Source organism: Hemiscyllium ocellatum, chromosome X (genome assembly GCF_020745735.1).
Source record: "Hemiscyllium ocellatum isolate sHemOce1 chromosome X, sHemOce1.pat.X.cur, whole genome shotgun sequence".
NCBI lineage: Eukaryota > Metazoa > Chordata > Chondrichthyes > Orectolobiformes > Hemiscylliidae > Hemiscyllium > Hemiscyllium ocellatum.
In genome coordinates, this window is record NC_083453.1 from 14,825,735 (window position 1) to 14,851,323 (window position 25,589).

Below are 25,589 nucleotides of genomic sequence, written 5' to 3' on the forward strand. Positions count from 1 at the left end.
TAACTCAACTAACCTCTCTGAAATATAAAAAAATATCCACTTTGTCTTCCAGCTGTTCTTTTTTTTTATCTCAACCATTTGAACTAACATATTCTTATCTTTGTTCTTTGATTTCTCCTCTTGTTTCAACCTGTGACTTTGTGCCTTGTTACCACACAGCCAGGAAAAATCCGAAGATATTCTTCCTATTACACCTCAGTTGCCTGATTTTCTATTGGTTTTTCAACCATAATCAGCATCACTCCCGTCTGTGATCCAGCTGTATCATTCCCAAGGATAAATTCCATCCCCAGAACAGAGAATCTCTCTATTACTCCTACCATCACTTTTCACTGGAATCTGCTACCTCATCTTTATATAAAAGAAGTTTTCTTCTCACTGTTCTTCTCACAGTTTACCACCTTTTCCTAGCAAGATTCCTTCCAAAGTACATATCTCCTTATCTCTCACCATCAAAGATTGACTTGCTCCTGTATCTATTAAATTTTTTTTTACCCACTCTCCAGGTGCACCTGAATAAGCCTTACCCACACAGGTAAATTCTTTAAAGAGATCTGGTACTTCCTTATTAACCAACCCCTGACCAGGTTGTAAATTTTTTTGCAGCTCTTTAGTTTCCACTGGAATCTCCTTTACCACGTTAATAAACCCATTGGCTTATCTTGTTTTACCGCATCTGTTTTCCTAGTACTTTTTGTAAACATCTTGACTTTGTGACCCATTTTATTGTTGTGACAACACCTGAGGGTTTTTTGTTCTTCCCCCCACCCCCCATGGGGCTCCTTTTTCATGTGTGGTAAACTGTCTTCAACGAGATCTCCTTTTCCTTTACCACCTGAGGATTTCTCTTCTCTCCAGTTTCTATCCTGCACAGATTGAAATTTGTCAGAAGCCAAACTATGATTAATGAACTAAATCCTAATCATCGGTCATTTCAGTTGCTAATCTTGTAATTTTAACACGCTGCTTTCCCACACGAGTTCTCACGACTTCAGGAAGTCAAGTTTGAACTCTCTAAGAGCATCATATGTCTGATCTATTTTTAATGTCCTTATCCACCTATCAAAGTTACTTTGTTTGGTCCTTACAAATTCTGTATGTTTGACTAGGTTTCCTCCTTTAGGTTCCTAAAACATTTGTCACTAGGCTTCTGGTACTAATTCATATGCTCTTAAGATGGCTTTTTTCACCTCATCGTATTCCCCAGGTACCTCCTCTGATAGTGATGCAAATACCTCACTAGTTCTACCTACCAATTTTGTTTGAATCAACAACACCCACGTGGTCACCACCCTTTCATTTGTTTTGTCACTTTCCAGATGAAATGAAATAGGCTTCTTTGTCATTCTCATCCAACCCTGGTAATGCTTAAACATATTTAAATAGATCTCCACAAGACTTTTGGCTACAATGGGTTTGCTCTTCATGTCCCCATCACTACTCCTGTGTTCTATCCTAGCCACTTTTTTCTTTTTTTCCTTTTCACCTTACAAAGTTTTAAAAAAAAACTTTTTTCCCTTCCTTCTGCTGGGGCTTTCCTTTCTTTAACCGCCTACTTTTAATCATAATTCAAACTGTTTCATTTCCCTCTCTCTCTCTTTTTCCTTTGCCATGGCCTCTACTTCAAGCTACTTCATTTGCAGTTGGATTTTAGCAATTTCCAATTATTCTGATTGCAATCTTGGCAATTGTAAATGCAGAGTTATTGCTGTAGTCATCACCCCTTGCTCACATTCTGTAAAACATCCAAAGTGACTTCTTCCACCCCCAGGAACCTCAGCAACTGAAAGTGCCATTATTATACAAGGCACATCCCAGTTAAATCAACTGAAATCAACACCCGACGAAAATGCCAGCACTCACCATTCACTGTCTTTTGAGTTCAATAATCCTGAACCTGATATTAGATTTCTTGATCCCGGATGAGCCCCCCAATTTGTTCTGAACTAGACCAAACCTCCCTATCAAGGAGATAGCATAGACCCTAACCTTTATCTTAGTTAAAGGCAAGTGTGCTGTGCTGTGTTCCAGATGTAATTCAATTGGTCGCACTACCTGAATTTAAGAGAGAGAGAGCTTCTATAGCCACCTTCAAAACCCCAACAACTACTGAAAGCTAACCTAAAGCCATGGTTCTGTGGGAGCCTGACTCCACCCATTTAGGCTGCTTCTATTGTTCCAACGTTAAAAGAAAACCCCAAGGCCTCTCAAACTGTTTACTTTATTGGCTTGGAACAGACTGCTTGCCATTCCTGTCTCAACCTCTTTTTTTTTATTTAAAAAATGGCAAAATGCACCTCTTAAAGCCATAGTATCTTCACATTATTTCCAGTTGCAACATAATATGCAAATTGAACAATTGATTTTTTTTCTATTGGGTAAACAGATTTCTTTCCATGGCTAAGATAGAGCTGTATGAGGAAGCAATACTGTGCCAGAAAAAAGAGATTAGTAATCAAGAGGAAAACATTGTGTCCTGCAGATGTTGCAAAAGTGGATTTTTGACAACAAAACGTGAACTGAAGTTTTCTTTTATTTACATAAATTACATCCTACTTTCTGCAATTTGTGTGCTGTGCCATTTGTCTGACTATCACCCATTGCCTGAATGTAATACCACTTTCACAGCACAAAGATGCTCCAAAACTCATGTCTGAAGTTGCTGAAAATACATGAAGACTCTGATCAGTTTACTTTGGATTGCTTTCCAGCTGTGACTGCAAGGTTGTAAGTTACGTTCGAAGCAACAATAGAATTCTTTGTATTAATTCAGTAGTAACTATGGTAATGTCCTCTCAAAGCATCTCTTCATCCTTTTAGTCTGGTGATTTGTGGCTAATGGGAGTTACTGGTTTAAGATTATAAATGTGAAATTGTTAAAGTACTCTTGAAGTGTTCATGTCAAGACATAGCAGATTGCTTCCTTTCTTCCACCCTTACTTTCCTGAAGATAGTGAATCATCCTGTGAACGTTCATGTAACATGGCATCCCATGGGTACCTTGTTCAGTTGGTTATTTTTCTTCTGAAATGGGACAGTGAATTTTATCCGATTATCTGACGTCACAGCTGACATGTACTTTACAGTGAGAGTTACTAGATAGTTACTAGTGATTTTTAAAAACCGAGGCTGTTTTTTTTCCACGAGAGACAGAGCCCAATTATGCTCCCACTGCCACAATAACAAATTTTAACAAACTCTAGAGAGACTAAATCTCCTAGGAATTTGGCATGAGGAAATTCGAGCTTCTTCAAACAACATTAACATTTATAGCATTGTAGTACTCGCATGAGAACACAGATTTTAATGTATATGAATTGCAAGAAAACACCATTACAAACTTGATGGACCGAACAGCCTGTTTTAGTACTGAGGTATTCGCTGAAACAACTTTGCTGGCTTACTCTGCATTGTTGCATTACTGCAGTAATGTATTTTAGTTTTAAACTTCTGTTCAAGTCTTTCATAATTTATTTTAGAGGAAGCATTAATGGTACACTACTTATTTTTTGATAAAGAGCCATATGATCCTTCAGTATAAATGAACTCTGCTGCCAAAATGGGAAAATTGCAGGATGTGCAAAATATTTTGCCATAGTTTGGTTGTATTTAGAAGTACTGTAACCTTAAGAAGAAACTCTCTAATCATAACAAAGGCTGATAACAGTCCATGGATGGGGATGATTATTAAGAGAGGCATTTGACAGTACTCATCAGAACATTCTGGGATATTATGGTTAATGCAGCTACAGTGCTTTGCACAACAACTTACCATTTTGTTTCAAAGTGATTTAAAGCCCACTCTGCCCCATTACACAATCAGTGTGCTTTTAGTTGGACATTAAAGAGAGAATAATAGCTGCGTCCTGATTCATTGATGCTCACGATATTGTACCACTCAAACAGGGATGTATGAAAAGTTTAAATCTTTGGGAGAAATATGTTAGAAGTTATGTGCCAATGTTCAATATGATTGCAAACAATTCAGCAAAAGCAAAGTTCCATTGTATAGATTTTCCATAAGAAAGATTGCTTCAGTGCACGATATTCAGGATGTCTGAAAAGCAATTGGCATTCTTAAAATATTTTTTTTAAATAGAGTTCTTTAACAGCAATTTTTAAGAGGAAGACATTTTTTTCCTTTGCTCTCTACACTAACCAAAATCATGCAAGTATAATAGCCAAAGCCATCTGCAAAATGTTTCAAATGACTCCTATTCATTTGCATTTGCTTCAGTTTCTGAAAATTTTGTGCTCTCAGCTTTGGATCTGGGACATACAAAGGACCGGTTGTGAGTGTTAGAAGAGCCTTACTTCATGCATATGTCATCTTCTGTTCACGTATCCTAAATTTTCCATATTATTCAGCAGCCTGACAATATTTCAAAGTTGGTCACTCTTGGCGGACACAACACACAGACACACAATTCTGTGCTATGGAAGACTTTATCACTTCAATATTTAGAGCCATTGTGTCCGTGTTCCAGAATTGCAATTCAGATCAAGATCAAGCAACATTATTGATGGATACTGGTCATATTGCAGATATTTTTTCTTTAATTTTCTTTCCCACCTTGAGTTTAAAAACAAGCTTTAACATCTAATGTCACCCTTGAATTCTTGTTCGAAGAGTGTGGTGCTGGAAAAGTACAGCCGGTCAGGCAGCATCTGAGGATCAAGAGAGTCAACGTTTTGGGCATAAGCCCTTCATCTGCTGTGCTGCTCCTCGGATGCTGCCTGACCAGCTGTGCTTTTCCAGCACCATACTCTTCGACTCTGATCGCCATCATCTGCAGTTCTCACTTTCTCCTCCTTGAATTCTTATTTGTTCCAATGAAGAGAGTGCCTTTGTCTCATTTCCCAAGCAGCATGGCTTAGAGCTTTGCTGGAAAGGCTCCTATAATCCATATGTATCCTTATTTGAAGCACATGCTAATCACCTTGATACTATATCACTATTTAGCTCTTTATTCATCTCTGTAAGGTCTTTGTGAATAAAACACGAAAAAAAAATCCAATTTCATCTCGATTCCAGACTTTTCATTCAGGATAGAGAACCTAGAGTTCAGCAATTCTTCTGAATGTTTTCCATTATTGTGTCGCATTTCTCGATAAACAGGATTCTAAACTTAAAAAAAGACTGGAAATACTCATTAGTTCAAGTAACATCTATGGAGGGAGAAATCATTAACTTTTAAGATTGACCTTTTACAGTGACAAATGGTCATCGGCCTAAAATGTCAACTCTTTCTTCGTAGATACTGATTGCCTTTTGATGACATACAAACATGTGAATCACGTGCAGGAGGAGGCACCATAGGAGTTAGCCTCTTTAACACTGCTGTTCCATTCAGTAACTTCATGGCTAATCTGATTGCTCCACCTACCACTAATAACCTTTTGACCTCTTTGCTTATCAAGAACCTTTCTACATCTGCCTTAAAATGTTTAAAGACTCCCCTTCCACTGCCTTTTGAGATTTGTGAACCTCTGAAAGAAAGCAAACATTCACCTTGCTTCCCTTTTAAATACCCCTTATTTTTAAACAATGACCCTAGTTCTAGATTCTAGACAAGAGGAAGCATCCTATCCAAATCCATCCTGTCCAGACCTCTCTGGATCTTGCGTGTTTCAATCAAGTCACTCCTTACTCTTTGAAACTCCTACAGGCGCAAGCCTAGCCTGTCCAACCTTTCCTCATAAGGCAACGCCCAGGTCCCTCTGCATCTTGCACCTGTGCAATCTCTTAGATAATATACGACATCTTATATTCTTCTTCTAAAATGGACAATTTCAACATTGTACTTCATTTGCCAGACATTTGTCCACTAACAACGGATTAATTTGGAGCCTCCTTATGTCATCTTCACTACTCACTTTCCTAACTGTCTTTGTATCATCATCAAATTTAACAACCGTAATACCCAGCAAATTTCAGTTTCCAAACACCTGTAGAGTGTTGCTTTTGTAGATTAATATCTGGAATAACTCAGGAAACCTGACTGGAAAAGAACTTTGTTTATTATTGAGCACCAAAATAGAGCCACTACTAATGGCATACAAAGGCTAGTCCCAGTCCAGGTCCCATCCTTGGGTCTCCATTTATTTTTCCTAATCAACCTGTTCAGACATGTTGTTACACACCTGTGGAGCAGGTGAGACTTGAACCCAGGCCTCTTGGATCAGAGAGAGGGATATCACCAATGCACTGCAAGAGACCTAGGGCCGCCTTTATATTCTGATCAATCTGCTCAGAGATGTTATTGCACACTTCTGGAGCAGGTGGGAATGTAATCCAAGTCTCTCTCTCTCTCTAATATTCAGAAGTGCTCTGAACGTAACTGTTTTTTTTCCCCTTCCAACAAATCGCCATGACATTTTTTTTTAAAAACTATTAACCGGTAAAATACCCATACAGCCAATTGGAGATCTACATGCAAAACCTGTTACAGCCAATACAAGCCATCAAAAGTGAGGGAGCAGTAGGGAGGGTGGGATTGGGTCTGCTTTATTGTTTCTCATCTATCTAGAAGTGTTGTATATCACAGACAAAGGGTCTGCTTTATCATGTGATGAGTTTCAGCTGGGCAGGCCATTGCCTGTCACCAAAGAACTCCTACTCCATGAGCTCCATAAGATTAATTAGTGATTCCCCATGGGCTTTATAAGGGTTATCACAATATCCGGTGCTTGGCTAAGGGCCTTATGGTGCAGTGGTAGTGTCCCTACCTCTGAACCAGGAGGCCTGAGTTCAAGTACCACTTGCTCCAGTGGTGTGTAATAGCATCTCTGAGAAAGTTGATTAGAAAATTATCTAGCCATTGCTTGTTCACAATGTTACTAGTAGACATTCCAAGTTTGAAAGTTTTATTTCAAGGAGATACATATTACAGAGGAGGATAAAGTGAATAAATCCCCAGGACCTGATCAGGTGAACCCTAGAACTCTGGAAAGCTAGGGAAGTGATTGCTGAGCCCCTTGCTGAGATACTTGTATCATCAATAATCACAGGTGAGGTGCTGGAAAACTGATCTTTGGCTAACTGTGGTGCCACTGTTTAAGAAGGGTGGTAAGGATAAGCCAGGGAATGAAAGACCAGTGAGCCAGACGGTGGTGGGCAGTTTGTTTGAGGGAATCCTGAGGAGACAGGATGTGCATGTATTTGGAAAGGCAAGGACTGATTAGGGATAGTCAACATGGCTTTGTGCGTGGGAATTCAAGTCTCACAAACTTGATTGAGGTTTTTGAAGAAGTAACAAAGAGGATTGATGAGGGCAGAGCAGTGGATGTGATCTATATGGACTTCAGTAAGGGAATTCAACAAGGTTCCCCATGGGAGCCTGGTTAGCAAGGTTAGATCTCATTGAATACAGGGAGAACTAGCCATTTGGATACAGAAATGGCTCAAAGGTAGAAGACATAGGGTGGTGGAGGATGGTTGTGACCAATGGTGTGCCACTAGGATCAGTGCTGGGTCCCCTACTTTTCTTCATTTATATAAATGATTTGGATGTGAGCATAAGAGGTATAGTTAGTATGATTGCAGATGACTCCAAAATTGGAGGTGCAGTGGACAGCAAAGACGGTTACCTCCAATTACAACAGGATCTTGACCAGATGGGCCAATGGGCTGAGAAGTGGCAGATGGAGTTTAATTTAAATAAATGCAAGGTGCTGCATTTTGGGAAAGCAAATCTTAGCAGGACTTGTGCACTTAATGGTAAGGTCCTTGGGAGTGTTGCTGAATAAAGTGACCTTGGCGTGCAGGTTCATAGCTCCTTGAAAGTAGAGTTGCAGGTAGATAGGATAGTGAAGAAGGTGTTTGGTATTCTTTCCTTTATTGGTCAGAGTATCGAGTACAGGAGTTGGGAGGTCATGTTGCGGCTGCATGGGACATTGGATAGGCCACTTTTGGAATATTGCGTGCAGTTCTGGTCTCCTTCCTATCAGAAGGATGTTGTGATACTTGAAAGGGTTCAGAAAAGATTTACAAGTACGTTGCCAGGGTTTGAGGATTTGAGCCACGGGGAGAGGTTGAATAGGCTGGGGCTGTTTTCCCTGGAGCGTCCGAGGCTGAGGGGTGACCTTTATAGAGGTCTATAAAATGATGAGGGGCATAGATAGGATAAATAGACAAAGTCTCTTCCCTGGGGTCGGGGAGTCCAGAACTAAAAGGCATTGGTTTTGGGTGAGAGGAGAAAGATATAAAAGAGACCTAAGGGGCAACTTTTTCAGAGAGGGTGGTGCGTGTATGGAATGAGCTGCCAGTGGAAGTGGTGGAGGCTGGTCCAATCGCAACATTTAAGAGGCATCTGGATGGGTATATGAATAGAGAGATATGGGCAGGGTGCTGGCAAGTGGGACTAGATTGGGTTGGGATATCTGGTCGGTATGGACAAGTTGGACCAAAGGGTCTGTTTCTGTGCTTTACATCTCTGTGACTCTGAGATAATATTTTCTAGGATTTGTGTTGAAAATGTCCAAACCCTTAGCACTACTAACCCCAAAATGACATTCCTATCCAGAGGCCAGTGTCAAACTCACTATACTGACTAATCCCTTTGGTGTACAAAGAGTTCAAACAAACAGCCTTCCTTTCATATACTTCGTAGACTGTTAAAGGATGGCTGAGATTGGCTAATTTACTCCAGCCTGGAAATCAAATTTAGGATCCTCTTGTTTTGTTTAGATATTACTTATTGGATAAATTCATGAGGGGAGTGACTCCTTGGACATTGTGTTGGAAGTTTTATAAATTAATGTTATAAATTGGTAACAGCATTGGATGTGAAGTGTGTTTTTCTTAGTGCTAAATTTCTTGATTTCACAGAGACTTTAGGATTGCACTAACAAAATAGTGTCAATCTGCTGTAAGCAACATCTGGGATCTGATGGGCAGAACAGACACACCTACGTGTTCTCAGCCACCAATAGACTGGCCATTTCTCAGGTCCAGCTGAACGGTGAGAGGGAAATGGCAAGATCAAGGTTTTTGGAAACTAAACAGCTAGTTTGTTAATATCAGATGATGACAACGACTTGTATTTATATAGTGCTCTTACAGAGTAAAACATGCCAAAGTGTTTCACAGGAGCATTATGAAGCAAATGTTGATACCACGCTACATGAGGCCACAGCAGATGGTGAAAAAATTTGTCAAAAAGGTGGGATTTAGGAATGCCTTAAGGGTTGAAAGAGGGATTTGGAGAGGGAATTCCAGAGATTGGGTCTCAGCAACTGAAGATAGCTATAAAAAGAAATCTTTTTAGCTAAAATTTCTGCAGCGCATCTGCTGCACTTCAATACATTCCCTTCTGGGTTGAACTAAAAATGCTATTAAATCCTCTTTGATCACTTAGAAAACATCAAGAAATTAGCACTGTGCAGACGTATTTGTAGAGAGCTGTAGTGAGTGTGTTATGGTGTCAAAACAAAATGTGAGTAAAATAATCGATCTTTCTTTTATAAATGCACCTATTTTGGAGTCCACATTAAAATGTTTCACTGTTTAAAAAGGTCACTGAAAGCCAACATACAGGTGCAACAAGCAGTCACAAAGGCAAGCGATATGTTGGCCTTTATTGCAAAGGGATTTGACTTTAGGAGTAAAAATATCTTGCTTCAATTGTATAGAATCTTGCTGAGACCCCACCTGCAGTATTGTGTGCAGTGTTGGGCCCCTTATTCGAGAGAATGGATCAAACCGTATGTAATACTGAGTTAAGTAAAGAATTTCTAAAACACAACATCTTTAAAGAAAAGAGATTGACCACTTCCCAAAAATGGTGCCACTCCGTAATTAGTATTCTATTTTGAATGGTCGACTTTGAAATGGTTGTGATGGAATCCATGTGTACAAAATGACAAATGTTGTGATGAAGCAAAAAAAATGAATAACTCATCAAAGTTGTTGACATCTTTTATCTTTCCTTCCCTTCCTGCCAATTACTGTCATCACCCAAGGGGGGAAAAAAGCTAGTCGGGCTTAAACTTTAAAATAGCTGCCTATATGATTGCTTAAAATGTGGATCTAATACTGTAGAACTTGGCCTGAATTATCAATTTCATGGAACCTACATTACCGGGTACTGCAATTGCCCTATTGAAACATTCCCTGAATGGTTCCACAGTTCACGTGCAGCAAAAGGTAACTGTGAAACAGGAATCTGGAATTACCCAGCTAAGAGTATTCAGGCTGCGCAAAAGCAAAGGAACTCCGATATGCTCACCCCACGATTACTTTTTCTTTTAAAAATAAACTGGTACAGCTAATATTACACTGCAAATCATCAGCATTTTACTCTGCAGCTACATTTGACCGTGCAACTGAGAACATTTCCTGATTTTTCAATTGAAATTTGAAGAAATATTTGTAAAAGATACAAGAATGTGATTTAAATAGGACAGTCTTTTTGCTGTTGTAGGTAACTAAGCAATATCAATGTGGGGATCAACAGCTTCCAGTAATATTGCTCAGCTGAATTGGTTGGAAGTGTATCACCATTTTAGACATTTGTAATTCTTGGTACTTATGTTGCTCTTGATAGGATAGTTGTAAATCAAGCTGATGCATAAGGATCCAGGAAGTTGAAGACAGCATAATTATCGAGGGAACAGCAAGAAGAAATAACTGATGCATGCTTGCTGTGGTTCAGATGCATCTGTATATGGATGGTCAGCTTACATGGTTGTATCTCATATAGGTGTTTGTGTTTAGTTTACCTCCTACACCAATTGACCATGTATTTGAAGGTAGGACAAGTAGTTCTGGTAATGGAAATGTTGGTGGCCAAAAGCAATTTGACTGCTTGTAACAGAAGGATTGGGATTTCTTTGGAACAATACTGAGTACCACAGCAAGCGTATACTGTATATGGTAATCTCCTTAAATAACATTTGTGTCTCAAATGTTTTTGTACTTTTCATTTTTGGTATGAGCTACTGCTTTCAGTGACTAAAAGGTTAAGTTTGTTAAAATTGTAATGTTTAAGGATAGTGATAATGTATAATTTATTCAAAAACGTTAACAGTTTATGTGGGTAATAAAGTTGGCAAATCTTGTAGGTTCAGCCTGGCTACCTCGCTTACTAAGTCAAATCATGTCCCTGCTCTAGCCTGAATCGTGCAATCTTCTGCAGTTTTTTTTTCCCTTCGTTTCCTTCATTGGCCTCTGCAAGCCTAACTTGACTATAAGATCTGCTCCCTTTACGGTATTGCCACCAAACTGCTAATGATCAAACTTTCCTCCCTGGCTCTCATGCTAGCTGCCATAAAAAATGGTTTCCTCTTTCCAGGTATTGTTTCCTGCCTTTCAAAATGGTTATCAGTGCTTTCTCCTAAGAAAACTATCCTTGACCACTTTATGCTTGTAAACATCTCTGGATTTGCCACAAGCATCGAAATGACTCCAAGATCCCAGAATATATCCTCTGTGACTTTGACTATGATATGCCATCCTGCCTCATCCTCCATGATATGCAATCAGCTAAATTAATAGCACAATTATATATTCAGCCAACATTTTACTTTTTGACTTGTCGCGTACTGAATCTACTGTTACTCCCAGACTCTGTTCCAGTTCACCATTAACTACTTCAGTTGTATGAATGATGCACTTAAGTCCAACGAGTGCCTGATTCCATTTATTGCAGACACTTCTCTAAAGATCAAAATCTTAATAGTTTGTATTTTAAGACTGTGTATGTTGACTGAAAGTCAGTTTAATTGAGAGATGCAGCTTTTCACATCCGGTTATTTTTGTGCTACTCCATGCCATTGGCTGTCTATATGCAGTGTTAACAATTCCATTGAATGCCTATTGTTCTAATACACTGATCATTAATCAGCTAATAGTCAGCAATGGGGGAAACAAAAAAAAAATGGCAGTTTCCTATTCCTGTGATGCCCATGTCTGAATCTTGTGGCTTGGGGTAACTATGTTCGGATGCTGTCCTGGACTGGATATTTTGCCTGAGATGAGATGGAAGCTCTGGTCGAACAAAGTAGTGCTTAGAAATGAAGAGTTTTTGTCTGGAATGCTACCTATCTTGGATATTGTTGGCTTGTTTCATATTTCTAGTATTTTTCCATTTTGAATTTTATATATTGTGTCCAATTCAATGTAACATCATAGATTATCTTGCATAATCTAATGCTTTTCTGATAATTTTGTGTTTTCTTTAGTCTCCTCTCCCACGGTTGGCAAGCCTTACAAATGTAATTACTGTGGTCGGAGTTACAAGCAGCAGAGTTCACTGGAGGAGCACAAGGAGCGCTGTCACAACTACCTACAGAGTCTGAATGCTGAGCCACCACAGCCATCTACTCAGCAAGGTCTGTAACCAGCAGTGCTATAGTTGGTCTGGGGAAGCAGGGACTATGTCTAGTTGTGCCACGGTCACCCAAAGATAGTGAAACAGATAGCGTATAACTAGCAGTGACATATCCAAATGATAATTATGGTGTTGCATAGTTATGTGGTTCGCTGCTCATTACTTGTGCATTGCTGTATTTTTCATGTTTGAAAAAGTGTGCTTAGTCATTCAGACATCATTCACACACCTTAGGAACTTGTCAAATCCAAAATTTACCTCTGTAAGATTGATTCTAGATTCATTTTTATTTAAATGGAACCAGCAGAATCACCTCTTATGGGGCACCCTTCCCTGCATAAAGCTCTGCACTGGCGCAGGATCTGCCCAGTCATCTAATTTAACAAATGTCGTGTTGAACTTTTGATCTACCTGATATTTCAATGGAAAGCACTCTCAACAATTTGCTGGAAATGTAATTCAAATGTATTAACAAAGGGATTGATCAGGAACAGAGAAGTCAATATCTGATGCACATCTGAGCATAGCAAGCCCTGATGCAGAATAGGACTTTAACAAGCACTTGGTTCTAAGAAATTGCTCCAAATTAATAATGAATCACAATATTTGGACAGAATGTCCAGTTTGGATTTAAATTGATGAATTGAGATTGAAACTATCGATAAATATATAAATGGGTGAACGTAGGGTTATCTCTGGCATTGTGTATGATCCCTACCATATTTCATTACTGGTTGCAATTTATACAAGTTCAATCAACATCAATAAAATACTACCAGTTTGAGAAAAACTGGACATGTTCTAGTTATCAAAATGCTTGGTTTACTTAATTGGAATATAAAATTTCAATTAATTTCCTGGAAATCCGACCCTTTCTCAATCTTGGGCAAGTGATTGACTTCATTGGTTCTTAAGTGGCTATGGCAATCATGGTGGCATTAATTCAACAGATTCCATGACATCATTGATATTAATGTGGTCAGGGTAGGGGATAATCAGCCATTCATTTTTTTTCAGCAAGGGGCTCTAAACTAGTCTACAAGACCTAGAAAGGTGTGCTATGGTGCATCTCATCCCATAAGTCACTTATATTATAATATCATGGAATTTGTGCACCATCACCATGGCACCAATCTTTAGCAAATCTGGTGAATCTTAGCCAGGCATTTGGAGAGAACTTAGGGTGACTTGTGTTCGGTCTTTGTTTTATCATTCAGAAAAGCAGCTCCTTAACATGTTGATCTCCTGCTGGGTGAGGTGAATATGTGTATCAGACAGTTCCAGCTACCAGATTATGTGATGAAAAGAAATAGATCAATACAGAACACATTCCACCAAAACGGAGAGTACCGGAGAATGATTAGTTAAATTATAATTTAGAGGCTGATTACTATTCTCATTGTCTCCAAGATGTGTTCATACCTAATTCAAGACTTTGAGGTCAGAGGATGTTTTCCATTTTATTAGTTCAAGGCTGTTAAATCTCCCTGGGCAAGCCAATACAAATTTATCCATTTGGATAATATGAATCAGGAAGGAGAGTATTTGAACAGTTTAAATATCTGCCTGCAGGAGAAAATGAATCACCATTCATGTTGCACAGTCGTATGTCTCTTTAAATAACAAAACAGCCGTCATTGACTGACGATTACTGACACATTAGAGCATCTGCCTTCACTGTTTTTAGCAGCATATTGAGCAACTACCTGAGTATTTGAGGTCCAAGAGTCAGTTGTCCAAAAGTACCCTCTTAATTTGAATTGTGCTGTTTTAACTTCTTTCACACATGGTATGTTTAGATAATTTGCAGTATATAAGACAAAATAAGAAAATTCCTAAATTAGAGAGTTATTAAACATGTACGTCCAAGCAGCAAATATCTGAAAATTACTTTACCCTATTATGCTCAAGAAGTTAAGGTCTTTGAAAACAGCCAATTCTTAAAAGTTCAGTTTGACCACTGTACAGTATATTAAACAAAAATAAAGCGTCTTGGTTTTAGATAGCCAACAGTGGATCTGAAGGATCCATTCTTTTGCATTAGTTGTATCCATGGTTTCTTTGGTATCTTTAAGTAATCAGTACAGAATCTTCTATTTCAGCCTTTACCATCCTCCCAGATAATTTATGAAGCACCTTTTCAGTTTTTGCTGTACACCTTGGCCTAGGACTGTAGTGTATTCATATTTGAACAACTGGTTCATTCAAGCCTATAGATGGCGGTCCAATCTTTTAGCAGTTGGTTGTTTATGATCATATATCAGAAAATGAATGCGAAAGCTGCAGGTTCTTAGAAAAACTCAACTGGCTCACCTGTGACCATCAGGGCAAGTAAATTGCTTGCGTGTTTCAAACTACTTGGTTGACGAACACCTTCAGGGCACATTGGGATCAGAATAAATGTTGCATTCCCATAGATGTGCATCATCCTAAAAGTAAATAAATGCAAGTGACTTCAGAAGCAATTTTTTAAAGTTGTTGGAACATCGAACACTTTGCAACGGGGAGTATTTGAGGCATAAATCTTAAATCATTCAAGGGAAATTTTGACACGTATTCGTGCAGAAGATGATACAAGCCTATGTTGTAGCATAAAACCAGCATATAAAAATAGTTTACTATTGTGAACTTTTATTTGCTGCTAGATTTATCCTCACTGTCATGTGTGGTTCTTGATTCTGATTATTTCCATAGCTTTGAGTTGAATGTAAACTGAGTGCATACGGCCGCCTCTTTCAAAATCAGGTCTGATTTGTTTCTCAACATTTTGTCGAGGAGTAATTTCCCCTTGTTCCTAACTGGAATGTTAAAGTTGTCCTTAATGGTCCCATGTTTCCCCCCCACCTTCCCATCTCTCCAAAGCTGATTTTTCTTTCAGCTTCATACTTGTAAAGCAATATTACTTTCATTGTTGGTTTCTGTAAGGTAGCTATTCGGTGTGCTCTTTGTCCAATTACTAGACGTTAGAATTTGGTCTACATTCAGGTATGGGTCATGGCCAGAGGATAAGAAGAGAAATTCCAAAAAAAAAGCTATATTCTGTGTTTCATATTACAACTCCAGCAAGATGACTGTGTTGGAAATCAAGCCCCACTACTCAACAAGCCACACCAAGACTATAAATCTTATTCAATCACCAAAATGATCAGTTTTTCTTTATTATTGTTAACTTGAACAAAACAAACTTTCAAGAAACTTAACTTTATTACAAGCAAATCTAATCTTCAAACAAGTAGCAAACTGGTTTTCATCTAATTCACATGCAAACTAAACTGTTTTATGCACACAGTTATTTAGGGAAGGAAAAAAAATTAGGTAAAAAGGGAGACACAACAACAACACCCCGAAGGTCAGGATTGAATTGCGATGACAGATATATGGATTGGCTTCACTTTTGATTTCCTTTGAATTCTGTCAACAAAGTCTGATTGCTGACAGTTGCAGAATAATGGAAAATCTTGAGATGAGATTTCAGATTCAGTTGAGGAAAAGTTTGAGTTAATTTAAATTAATATTTGAAACTTTATCAGGTTTTTGTCAAACTACTTCACTGTGAGAAATATAGAGAATGTTGCTTCCAGTTCCAAGCTCCAATTCTTAAAGATGGAAAGACAGTACTTCCTGTCCTTGCAAACTTCTTCAACATCTGTCCACAGCTTCTAGTACTGTATTGAAAAAAGAATTAACTCCATCCAGAGGCTGTTGCTAGGTGCCACAGCATAGATCCATGAGAGATCTATTTTTGCTCAACAATTAAAGCAATAAAACTCCACCCTTGCCTGTCTCTCAAATCTTTGGAAAGTAGTGTCCAACAGTCACTTGGTTTTTGTAAATAGCAGACAAACCTTTTGAACTTTGAGTTCCAAACAGTCTCATGAATTCTTTGTAATCCAGTAATGTCCAAACATGTTCATATTCCAGTTCTCATCATCCATAAAAATGCATTTGTCATGTTCAAATTCTGTTTGTTTTAAAAATTGATACATTGCTGGACTAATAAAATAGCCAAGGCTGATCATATTGTATTTCCAGACGCTTCTGAACCCCTGCATTGCTTTCTTGCTTTAGAAGACGCACATTGTTTGTTTGAATTGGTTGAGTCTACAATTTTACAGTTCTAAGTCCATGCTGAATTGGCAGCCTACCTTGGCCTTCCATTCTCTGTCTCCAGGTGACCGGCTAGAAAGAAACCTACATTACTGCAAGAAAGAAAATGACTGGGCCCAACTCACTGAGGAAACTGTTATTGAACACTGACCTCTGGGAAGTTGGAACTCATTTTTAATATCTTGTATTTACCAAAACTTGTATCTTATGACCTTATATCCTCTTCTCTCCAGTCCCATCTTCCATAATTTCCGAAGTGTTTGTGTGTGTGTGCATGGAATAAGAAAGCAATTGCCCCACATCTTGACTGTTTTAATAATAAACCATCTCTGATTTCATCTTAAAGGATTTTGCTATGGATTTATTTCAAAAATTGAAGTATGAAAACCAGGGTTTGGAGAACACTTTTTGCTCAGGAAGGTATGGGAATAAAAAGAGAAAGGAATAAATCGAAGAAGAGGAAAGCCATCGTAATTTAAATTCACCCCCTTTCCCCCTTTGTCCGTGACAGAATTGGGGCTCATTCTGAATTGATCCATTTATATAAGCCAAAACCAAATAAAAGTTGATAAAAAGCACAAAAATATGAACAGTCCAAAATTTTAAAACCAGCTTGAATCTGATTGAAAGAAACCAATTGGTGTTTGAAAGGTGAAAGAAAATCCCTTTTCAACTTGTGATCCACTCTGTAAAAAAAAAAATACATCACATCCCTAAAATGAATTATGCAAGCTGCTGTTGCTGGAAGATCAAAATTGCCAGCTGCACAACTGTGTGTGTCTTTGAAGGAACAGAGAACCCTCACAGCTAGGAATGTAGCTATTGTGGCAGACAGCTACAAACTCACCCATAGGAGGAACTCCAGGCAGCTCCTTTCCAAACATCCCAGTGAATATTCGACAGATAAACAGGGCAGGCTAGACACTTGGAACAGAAAATCTAAAGGGTCCAAAAAGCCCTCCAGCCCATGAGGAGAACTTTTCCAGAGGCTGATGTATTCTGTTGCGATAAAATAGAATATTCCAGACCAGAATGATGGAAGCTAAAAGGCAAGCCCCTGAAACTGGATGAGTCTAGAGAGAGAGAGAGAGATGATTCGCAGGGAACCAGGGAACGTAGCAGAACCAGGGAGCCCCACTGCACAGAGCCCCAATTCCCCTGGAGGGTTTTCACTATATGTGGCCAACCTAGGCAAAATCCTAAAAACGTCTAGTAGTTTTGTCCTCACAGGAACAGTGTCCCTTTAACCCTCCCAGAAAGCAAGCAAGTCTATTGTTTTAATCAACCTCTCTGACTACACAGCCCTTCACATCAGGAAGGGTTCTAAACCTTTCCCTGATCTGCTATGAAAGATAATGCCAAGATTGGTGGTCGGGGCGGAAGACCAGTTCTGTACCTCTCCACCGAGTTCACCTCTAATGTGATTTAGTCTCAGCTCCAGTAATCATAAGAATCAATCTGGAATGTTTTGGATCGGAATGCAGATTGGAATGCCAAGAGAGACTGCACAACCACAGGAACTTTGGCAAGCTCTGGCTTGGTCTCTCTAAGTTAATGAGGAAAAGAGAGCACCCAAGATCAATAAATGGGGCAGAAGGGGACCTATTCAGCATAGAGTGTTCTGCCAGGCCTCGAGGAAAAGAAGAGGGATGTCCGAGAAGAAACTGCATCAGCAAGGTTCTGCAAAAGTGCAAAGAGCTGAACAAAGTTCAGAAAGGTCATGGAAGATTTCATAGACTTTAAAGGGACTAAGCCTGAAGTTGAACTGGCAGACCAATTCATAGTCCAGGTAAACGGGGAACAGGAGCAGAAGGACCATACTAACAGGCAGAGGGTGAATAGGATGCTTCTCCCAGTCAGAGTCAAAAGAAAACTGCCAGGTTATAAAAGCGAAAATAACAGTTTGATGGAAATGCAGCTGATGAAGCTGGCAGAGTCCTCCCTCAGAGTCATAGAGATGTACAGCATGGAAGCAGACCCTTCGGTCCAACCCGTCCATACCGACCAGATATCCCAACCCAATCTAGTCCCACCTGCCAGCGCCTGGCCCATATCCCTCCAAACCCTTCCTATTCATATACCCATCCAAATGCCTCTAAAATGTTGCAATTGTACCAGCCTCTACCACGTCCTCTGGCAGCTCTTTCCATACCCGTACCACCCTCTGCGCGAAAAGGTTGCCCCTTAGGTCTCTCTTATATCTTTCCCCTCTCACCCTAAACCTATGCCCTCTAGTTCTGGACTCCCCGATCCCAAGGAAAAGACTTTGTCTATTTATTCTATCCATGCCCCTCATAATTTTGTAAACCTCTATAAGGTCACCCCTCAGCCGCCGACGCTCCAGGGACCTGTTCAGCCTCTCCCTGTAGCTCAGATCCTCCAACCCTGGCAACATCCTTGCCGGGAATATCCTCCCTCAGCACAGTCGTAATGCTATCCCTTATCAAAAATACCACTCCCCCTCCTCTCTTGCCTCTCTTTCTATCCTTCCTGTAGCATTTGTATCCTGGAACATTAAGCTGCCAGTCCTGCCCATCCCTGAGCCATGTTTCCATAATTACTATGATATCCCAGTCCCATGTTCCTTACCATGCCCTGAGTTCATCTGCCTTCCCTGTTAGGCCCCTTGCATTGAAATAAATGCAGTTTAATTTATTAGTCCTACCTTGTCCCTGCCTGCCCTGAATGTTTGACTCACTTCTGTTCTCAGCTGTACCTTTCTCAGATCGATCTCTTTCCTAACTATCTCTCACTTTCCTAATCTTTCTCCCATTCACCAGCTCCTCAGCCATGCATTCATCTGCTCTATCCTCCTATTCCTGCCCTCACTAGCTCGTAGCACTGGGAGTAATCCAGATATTACTACCTTTGAGGACCTCCTTTTTAAATTTCTGCCTAACTCTCTCTAATCTCCCTTCAGGGTCTCAACCTTTTCCCTTCCTATATCGTTGGTTCCAATGTGGACAATGACCTCCTGCTAGCCCCTCTCCCCCGTGAGAACATTCTGCACCCTCTTTCAGACATCCTTAATCCTGGCACCAGGAAAACAACACACCATTCTGCTTTTTCTCTGCTGGCCACAGAAACGTCTGTCTGTACCTCTGACTACAGAATCCCCTAACACAATTGATCTCTTGGAAGCCGGCATATCAGGATTTTTCAGAAGGCAGAAAGTTTCAGAACCCAGCAGATTAATGTGGATGAAAAGAAGCTAACCACCTCATTGGCTAACTGGAGAGCTTGGCTAACCAGAGATGCCTTCCCAAAGTCTGCAGAGGATCCAGGGAGCTCCCCACATAGATAATTGGTAGGGAGGAAGACACCTCCCTCGTTAAAAAACTATAATGGGGGGAGCTGGACAGCCCTGGGGAGGCAATAGAACCCCCCCCCCCCCCCCCCCCCCCCGCCCAGAGTAAGACCGATCAGGCAGTAGGAAGCCCATTACCTGCTTGACCACAGGATAGCTGAGCTCCAGAGCAGCTGAAATTCAAATGCTCTAATACACTCAAGATAGATTTTGCAACTTTTCCAGTTTCGAAAAGAAAATACAACAGGGCATCACCAATCCCTCTGCTACCTATGTGTATATTTTATTTAATTGGAATGAATGAGAATTATGTCTTAACAGTTTTTTTGCTCTTCTCCTCAAACATGTCGTTTTTCAAAAGTTCATTGTTTTTCTGCCAAGGATGAAGGCATTCATGGCCAGAGAGCATGACGATAAATCCCAAAGCAAATTATCGTCTTTGATGTTTTCATGTTTAAATTCTGTTTAATTTAAAAATGGACAGCCTTGCTGAACTCTTAAAATGGCTAAGGCTGATCACATTATATTTCCAGAAGTTTCTGAACCCCCTGCATTTCATTCCAGTGGGCTGAGAGACGGGCCACCTCTTGACAAAGGAAAATACCAAACCCGTTATGTTAGAATAGGTGCTCATACTTTTATAATTATCTCTTCACCTTGCAATGAGAACTCTGGGGGCATTAAAATTACAGCTAGTTTCACTTTCCAGTTAGCATTTTTTTGAACTGCTAAATAGACAAATTTTTAATCAGCACCTAAAATGCCTGTCAGTGACATATGACTAAAACCTGAGCCTATAAAATTGCTTAAATATACAATTCTGGGAGGGGTCTTGTTGGTTAATGGTCATATCCCTGCCTCTGGGACGGAGTATCTGGGCACAGGTCCCACCTGCCCTGGATGCGTGTCATAGGATGTCTGAGTAGGCTGATTAAAGTAGCTCAAATTCTGGGAGGGGTCTTGTGCCACAGTGGTAATGTCCTTACTTCTGAGCTGGAAGATCCGGTTCAAGTACTTTCTGTTCTGGAGGTGTGTTATAGCATGTCGAAACAGGTTGATCAAGAAGACTACAATTCTGGGATTCATTGTCAGTTGCTTTTTGGCCTCCATAGGGAGACCATGACCCTGAGTTGGCAGCCTGCCTCAGACCCTCCATAGGTCTTCAAGTTACTGGCTGAAAAAAACCTACACTTTTTGCGTGTAAGACGAACAACTGGGTGCAGCTCACAGAGGAAATGTGTTATTAGATATTGACCTCCAGAAAATTGTAACTCGTGAACTGATTTTTAATGCCTCTGGATATACCAAAACTTGTAATTTATATCTCCTGTCCTGCCTTAATTTTCTGATTGTTTGTGTTGTTGGAGGAGGAAAGCAGTTAACCGATGTTTTGAATGTTTTGTTAATAAACAAAATCCTCGATTTCATCTTAAAGGATTTATTTCAAAAATCAGAATCCAAAAACACAGAAAGATGGAAAGTAGGGATAAGCCATTTGGCCTATTGAAAACAATGTGCCATTCAACATGATCATGGCTGATCCTTTATCTCAATGCCATACTCCTGCACTTTCCCCGTACCCTTAACATATTTACTTGAAATCTATAATTTTCAGTATCTTTGTCTCTATTGCCTTCTGTGGTAGAGAATTCCATAGGTTCACCATCCTCTGAATGAAGAAATTTCTTCTGGTTTCATTCTGAAATGGCCTTGAAAGTATCCTGAGCCTGTGACCTGCTTGTTCTCAACCACCCCAGCCAGGGATAACATCATCCCTGAATCCAGTCTGTCCAACCCTGTCAGAATATTATACGTTTTAATGAGATTCCTTCTGGATTCTTCTAAACTCTAATGAATACAGACCCACCCAATCTCTCCTCATATGACCTACCTGCCATACCAGGAATCAGTCTGGTAACCCTTTGCTGTTCTCCCTGTATGATGTGTATCTTTTCTTAGGTAAGGAAACCAAAACTGCACACAACACTCTTGGAATAGTCACACCAAGGCCCTAACCAGCTGCAATAAGACTTTCTTGCTGCAGCATTCAAACACTCTTGCAATGAGAGCCAATGTTGGATCGGTTTTGGTAGCAAAACTTGGAGTATCAAGCTAAGTTTTGTTTTCTCCCAAGTTGGTGGTGCTTTCATGGTTTTTGAGGAGTGCCGAAATGAAGAAGTTAAATGAACTTGTAGGTTGTTCTTCATTATTTGAGCTCCAGCATTCTTTTTGCATCCCATGCCTATTTTTCGTTTGGGGTTTTTTGGGGGCTTTTTTTAAAGATTACTGCAGGTTTTTAAAAAAACACAATTATTGTATTACCAGTACCTTTTATTCAATGTGGGAGCAAGATGTCATGTGAGGGATGTTCTTAATGATATGATGATAAAAGAAAGTGTGATTTCCAGGACCAGTCCAGATTGGACAAATTTCTTTGGTGTGTGAGGGATGCTATCATGCAAATAGTGTTGAAGACTGTACAAGATAGGTCATTTTTCTTTGCCTGTGACTGTCAAATTTCTGATTTCCAAGCAGTTCTTATGGGAATAGAAATATTACTGTCACACTGGGCCACTTGTACATCAAGACTTGGGAGCATGATAACTTTTCCATCTAACCTCCTTAAAGGAGGAGTGTGGCATGGCTTATAATACGAAGAAAATGTGAGATAATAAATGGTGAAGTGTGATGCTACATAAATAATTGTTTAGATGAACTATAAAAGGCCATGTTATGTATGTTTCAATACACCAAGCAGTACTTTGCTGAAGGCTGGAAATTACTGTTTGTAGTACTAGGTAGTGTAGTAACTATGGCTTTGTCCAGTAACCATTACATCTGAAGAATAAATTCAGTAACTGTGAGCCCCCACCCCCCCACTCCAAAATAGACTGTATTTTTATAAATAAATAACTAGTCCACTGATGTCAGGAAAGAACCTACCACCCCTCTCCAGTTCATAAAATTGGATCCTTGATGCCTATAGAGCTACTATGAGAGGGCAATAAATGCTGCTATGCCATTGTTGCAACATCCCAAATTTTTTTTGAAAGAATACAAAAGCTTAATGAATTAATGTGATATTTATTTGTATTTGGTTTTAACAGTTTGGTTTTGTATATTAATGTCAGAAACAGTAATTTGAGGGCTGTGCTATTTCCACCATTGCAAGTTCGCAACAACTTATGCAGTAGATTTAGTATCTAATTTCCAGCGTGAATAAATGCAGTCTGTAAACTGGGTCAGTAACACTGTTAACAATGGTGAACTCTTGCAATGACTTGGTGTTTAGGAATCTGCTGAATAGCATATTCTAGAAACTAAATGTAAATTTTCTGAAAGTTTCTGTGGCTATCACTTTGCGATAGTTCACATTGGCTTGCTTGTGTATCTTTCTTTGTAAGATATGTATCCATTGAACCTTCTAATGATTTTAGCATATTAGTTCAACTTCTGCATGTGACATGTAAATCTTGAGATTACTCTATAGCCTGGTTTGTATGTATCGCTGGTTTCCGTGGTATCAGGTCACCACTTGTTTGCCATTTAGCAGCTCCAGAATTGCAACCTTTCGCAATAGATCTTTTAAAACTTTCTTAATTTGAAGTAGTTTAGATGATTACATTTATATCCTGACTGGCACTTTTAAAGCTGGCCAGTAACACGTCTGACCACTGTACCATGTTATTTTAAACTTTTGGTTTCATGCGTGCCTAAAGAAAACTACAAAAGAAAGAAAAAGTGTGTCGCTCCAACTGACTCTCAAATATTATGCAATTTTTGCACCTAATGGTGCAACTTAAATATTTAAGTTTTTCACCCTCATTTAGGAAGCAGAAATATGTTTTCGTTTCGGCTTCTGATTACTATCCAGTAACCCCACAGCGAAACTTTCTGTAGGTATAGAGTAAGAATGGTCAGAAAACCAACTGACATTTACTCTAGACTTATGCATGAAGAATGGCTATTGGATGAGATACTGAAATCCTGCTTTTGTGAATATACTTAAATTATGTCCTGGGATTTTGTCTTTGCAATATATATGAAAAATAGTTTTTGTTAAGGAGCAAATTCTGCTCCCCCACCTATTTTCTGCATATGATGACCATTATATCCTAGCGTGGTATCTTCAGGAGAGAATTTAAAGGGATGGGAGATGGGTTGGGAAGAATGGAAAATGAAGTAGGAGCAATCAAGTGGTAATTGTGATCAAGTCACCAGTAACACCAACTAGATAGTACACTCAGTATAGCTGCAACTGCACAGAAAAATACCTGCTGAAATGGGTCCAGTAGCTGTGTTTTGTCTCGAATATATATTTTACATTTATGCCATGTTGATGACTTGATGTCAATCAAGAGAAGGATTGTGATTTGGAGCAAGAACACTGGTTGTCTTTTTCTCTGCACCCCACCCTCTCCCTCAGGCCCACCCTGCACAAGGTAACACAAACACACAGACACACCTACATTAACCCAAACCAGGAATCAAGCCTGGGAAAATGCTTCAACTAAAGAATGTTGCAACTGCTGGGAGAACCAACTTTGTATTTGTAATGGAACAAAAAAATACCATTCATACTACCACTGTGAAGTGATCATGGCCAGAGCAAATTTGCAGCTATTTGTTATTCACTGCTTCGTAGGAAACTGGAAAGGGATGGAGGGTATACATGGTGGCAATGGTTGGAGGTCTATGATAAAAGGGTATTAAGAGTGTTAATAGAAATCTGATATCCCATTCTTTTCATACTCTTCCTTTACATTATGAAACTTGATGGCAAATCAATATCCTTAACAACTATAAAATATCTTGATGCAAGCAAAGATTTGTTCAACCTCCGTACCTTTTAAAATGTTCCACATGAATTTAGCTTTCAAGATGAAAAGATGCCCATACTGGGGAACACTTTCCACTTTAGTTATCCAGTATCGGCATCTAGCCCAACCAAATAAGGCTTCTTCTGTTTTTGTTAGCACTTTGGATCAAAAGACCACCTGAAAGAATACTTTACTTTCTACACTGGCAATTATTATGGCCTGTCTGAATTTGCCAGCAAATGTCTAATCACTGGCAGTTGTGCTGTGGACCCACGGCTACTTTAGACTTGGTTAAGGTTGTCCAAACTCCTTTTACATATGATCTAGTTAAAGACCTAGCGCTACTCAAACAGAATGAATCAGTGACCTATTAAGAATGCATGCCACACAATGAATGTCGAGAGTGCACTCAGTGTAGGTTGGGGTTCAATTTGCATAACTCGTGCTGCAACTTGCTTGAAAGAAAATTAAAATGAATTCTGCTTGTACAACATTTTCCAGAAAATTCATTCAAAGGCTGGCAAAATTATAGAATTTATAGGCAGTTTTTTGGTCTCTTTTCATTGTGGCGCAAATGCGCAAAATGCCTCGTGGAATGTATTGGAGCTCTGTTTCTGTTGCCAAAATGAATTGGTTAACAAGAATTTAAACGTTTGTGCAGTTTAAAATGATCGCTAAAGCTGGTTCAAAGCAACTTCCACTGTTGTTCCCAATGCTGCCTGTACAATGTGCATCAGTTGATCACCAGATTTTAGGGTGCTTTCTCTCATCAGCAGGGGAGGAGAACCGTGACATGGATGTGATGCCTGACCATATCCTTCAGCCAGCCCCTGACAGGCCTTCTTTTATAGATAGGCTTGCTAACACCATTGCAAAACGAAAAAGATCTACTCCGCAGAAATTTGTGGGTAAGAGCTTCTGTGTATTTTTTATATATCCCAGAAGGGCAGTGAAGTGTTAGGTTGTTGTCTAACTGTATTTTTCCATGCCTTAGCCCTTTAAAAATGCCTATCAACTTGACCA

The 25,589-nt window shown here is 39.5% G+C and overlaps 1 protein-coding gene across 8 annotated transcripts in view; it reads left to right on the top strand.

Annotated features, from left to right (window-relative positions):
* ikzf4 (IKAROS family zinc finger 4) overlaps positions 1–25,589 on the top strand; it is a 207,780-nt gene that overhangs the window by 179,363 nt on the left and 2,828 nt on the right. For all 8 annotated transcript variants that reach the window (XM_060820903.1, XM_060820911.1, XM_060820904.1 and 5 more), the window contains 2 exons: positions 12,184–12,333; positions 25,343–25,474. In XM_060820903.1, coding sequence (XP_060676886.1) covers positions 12,184–12,333; positions 25,343–25,474 — 282 coding nt within the window. The remainder of the gene's footprint in view (positions 1–12,183; positions 12,334–25,342; positions 25,475–25,589) is intronic.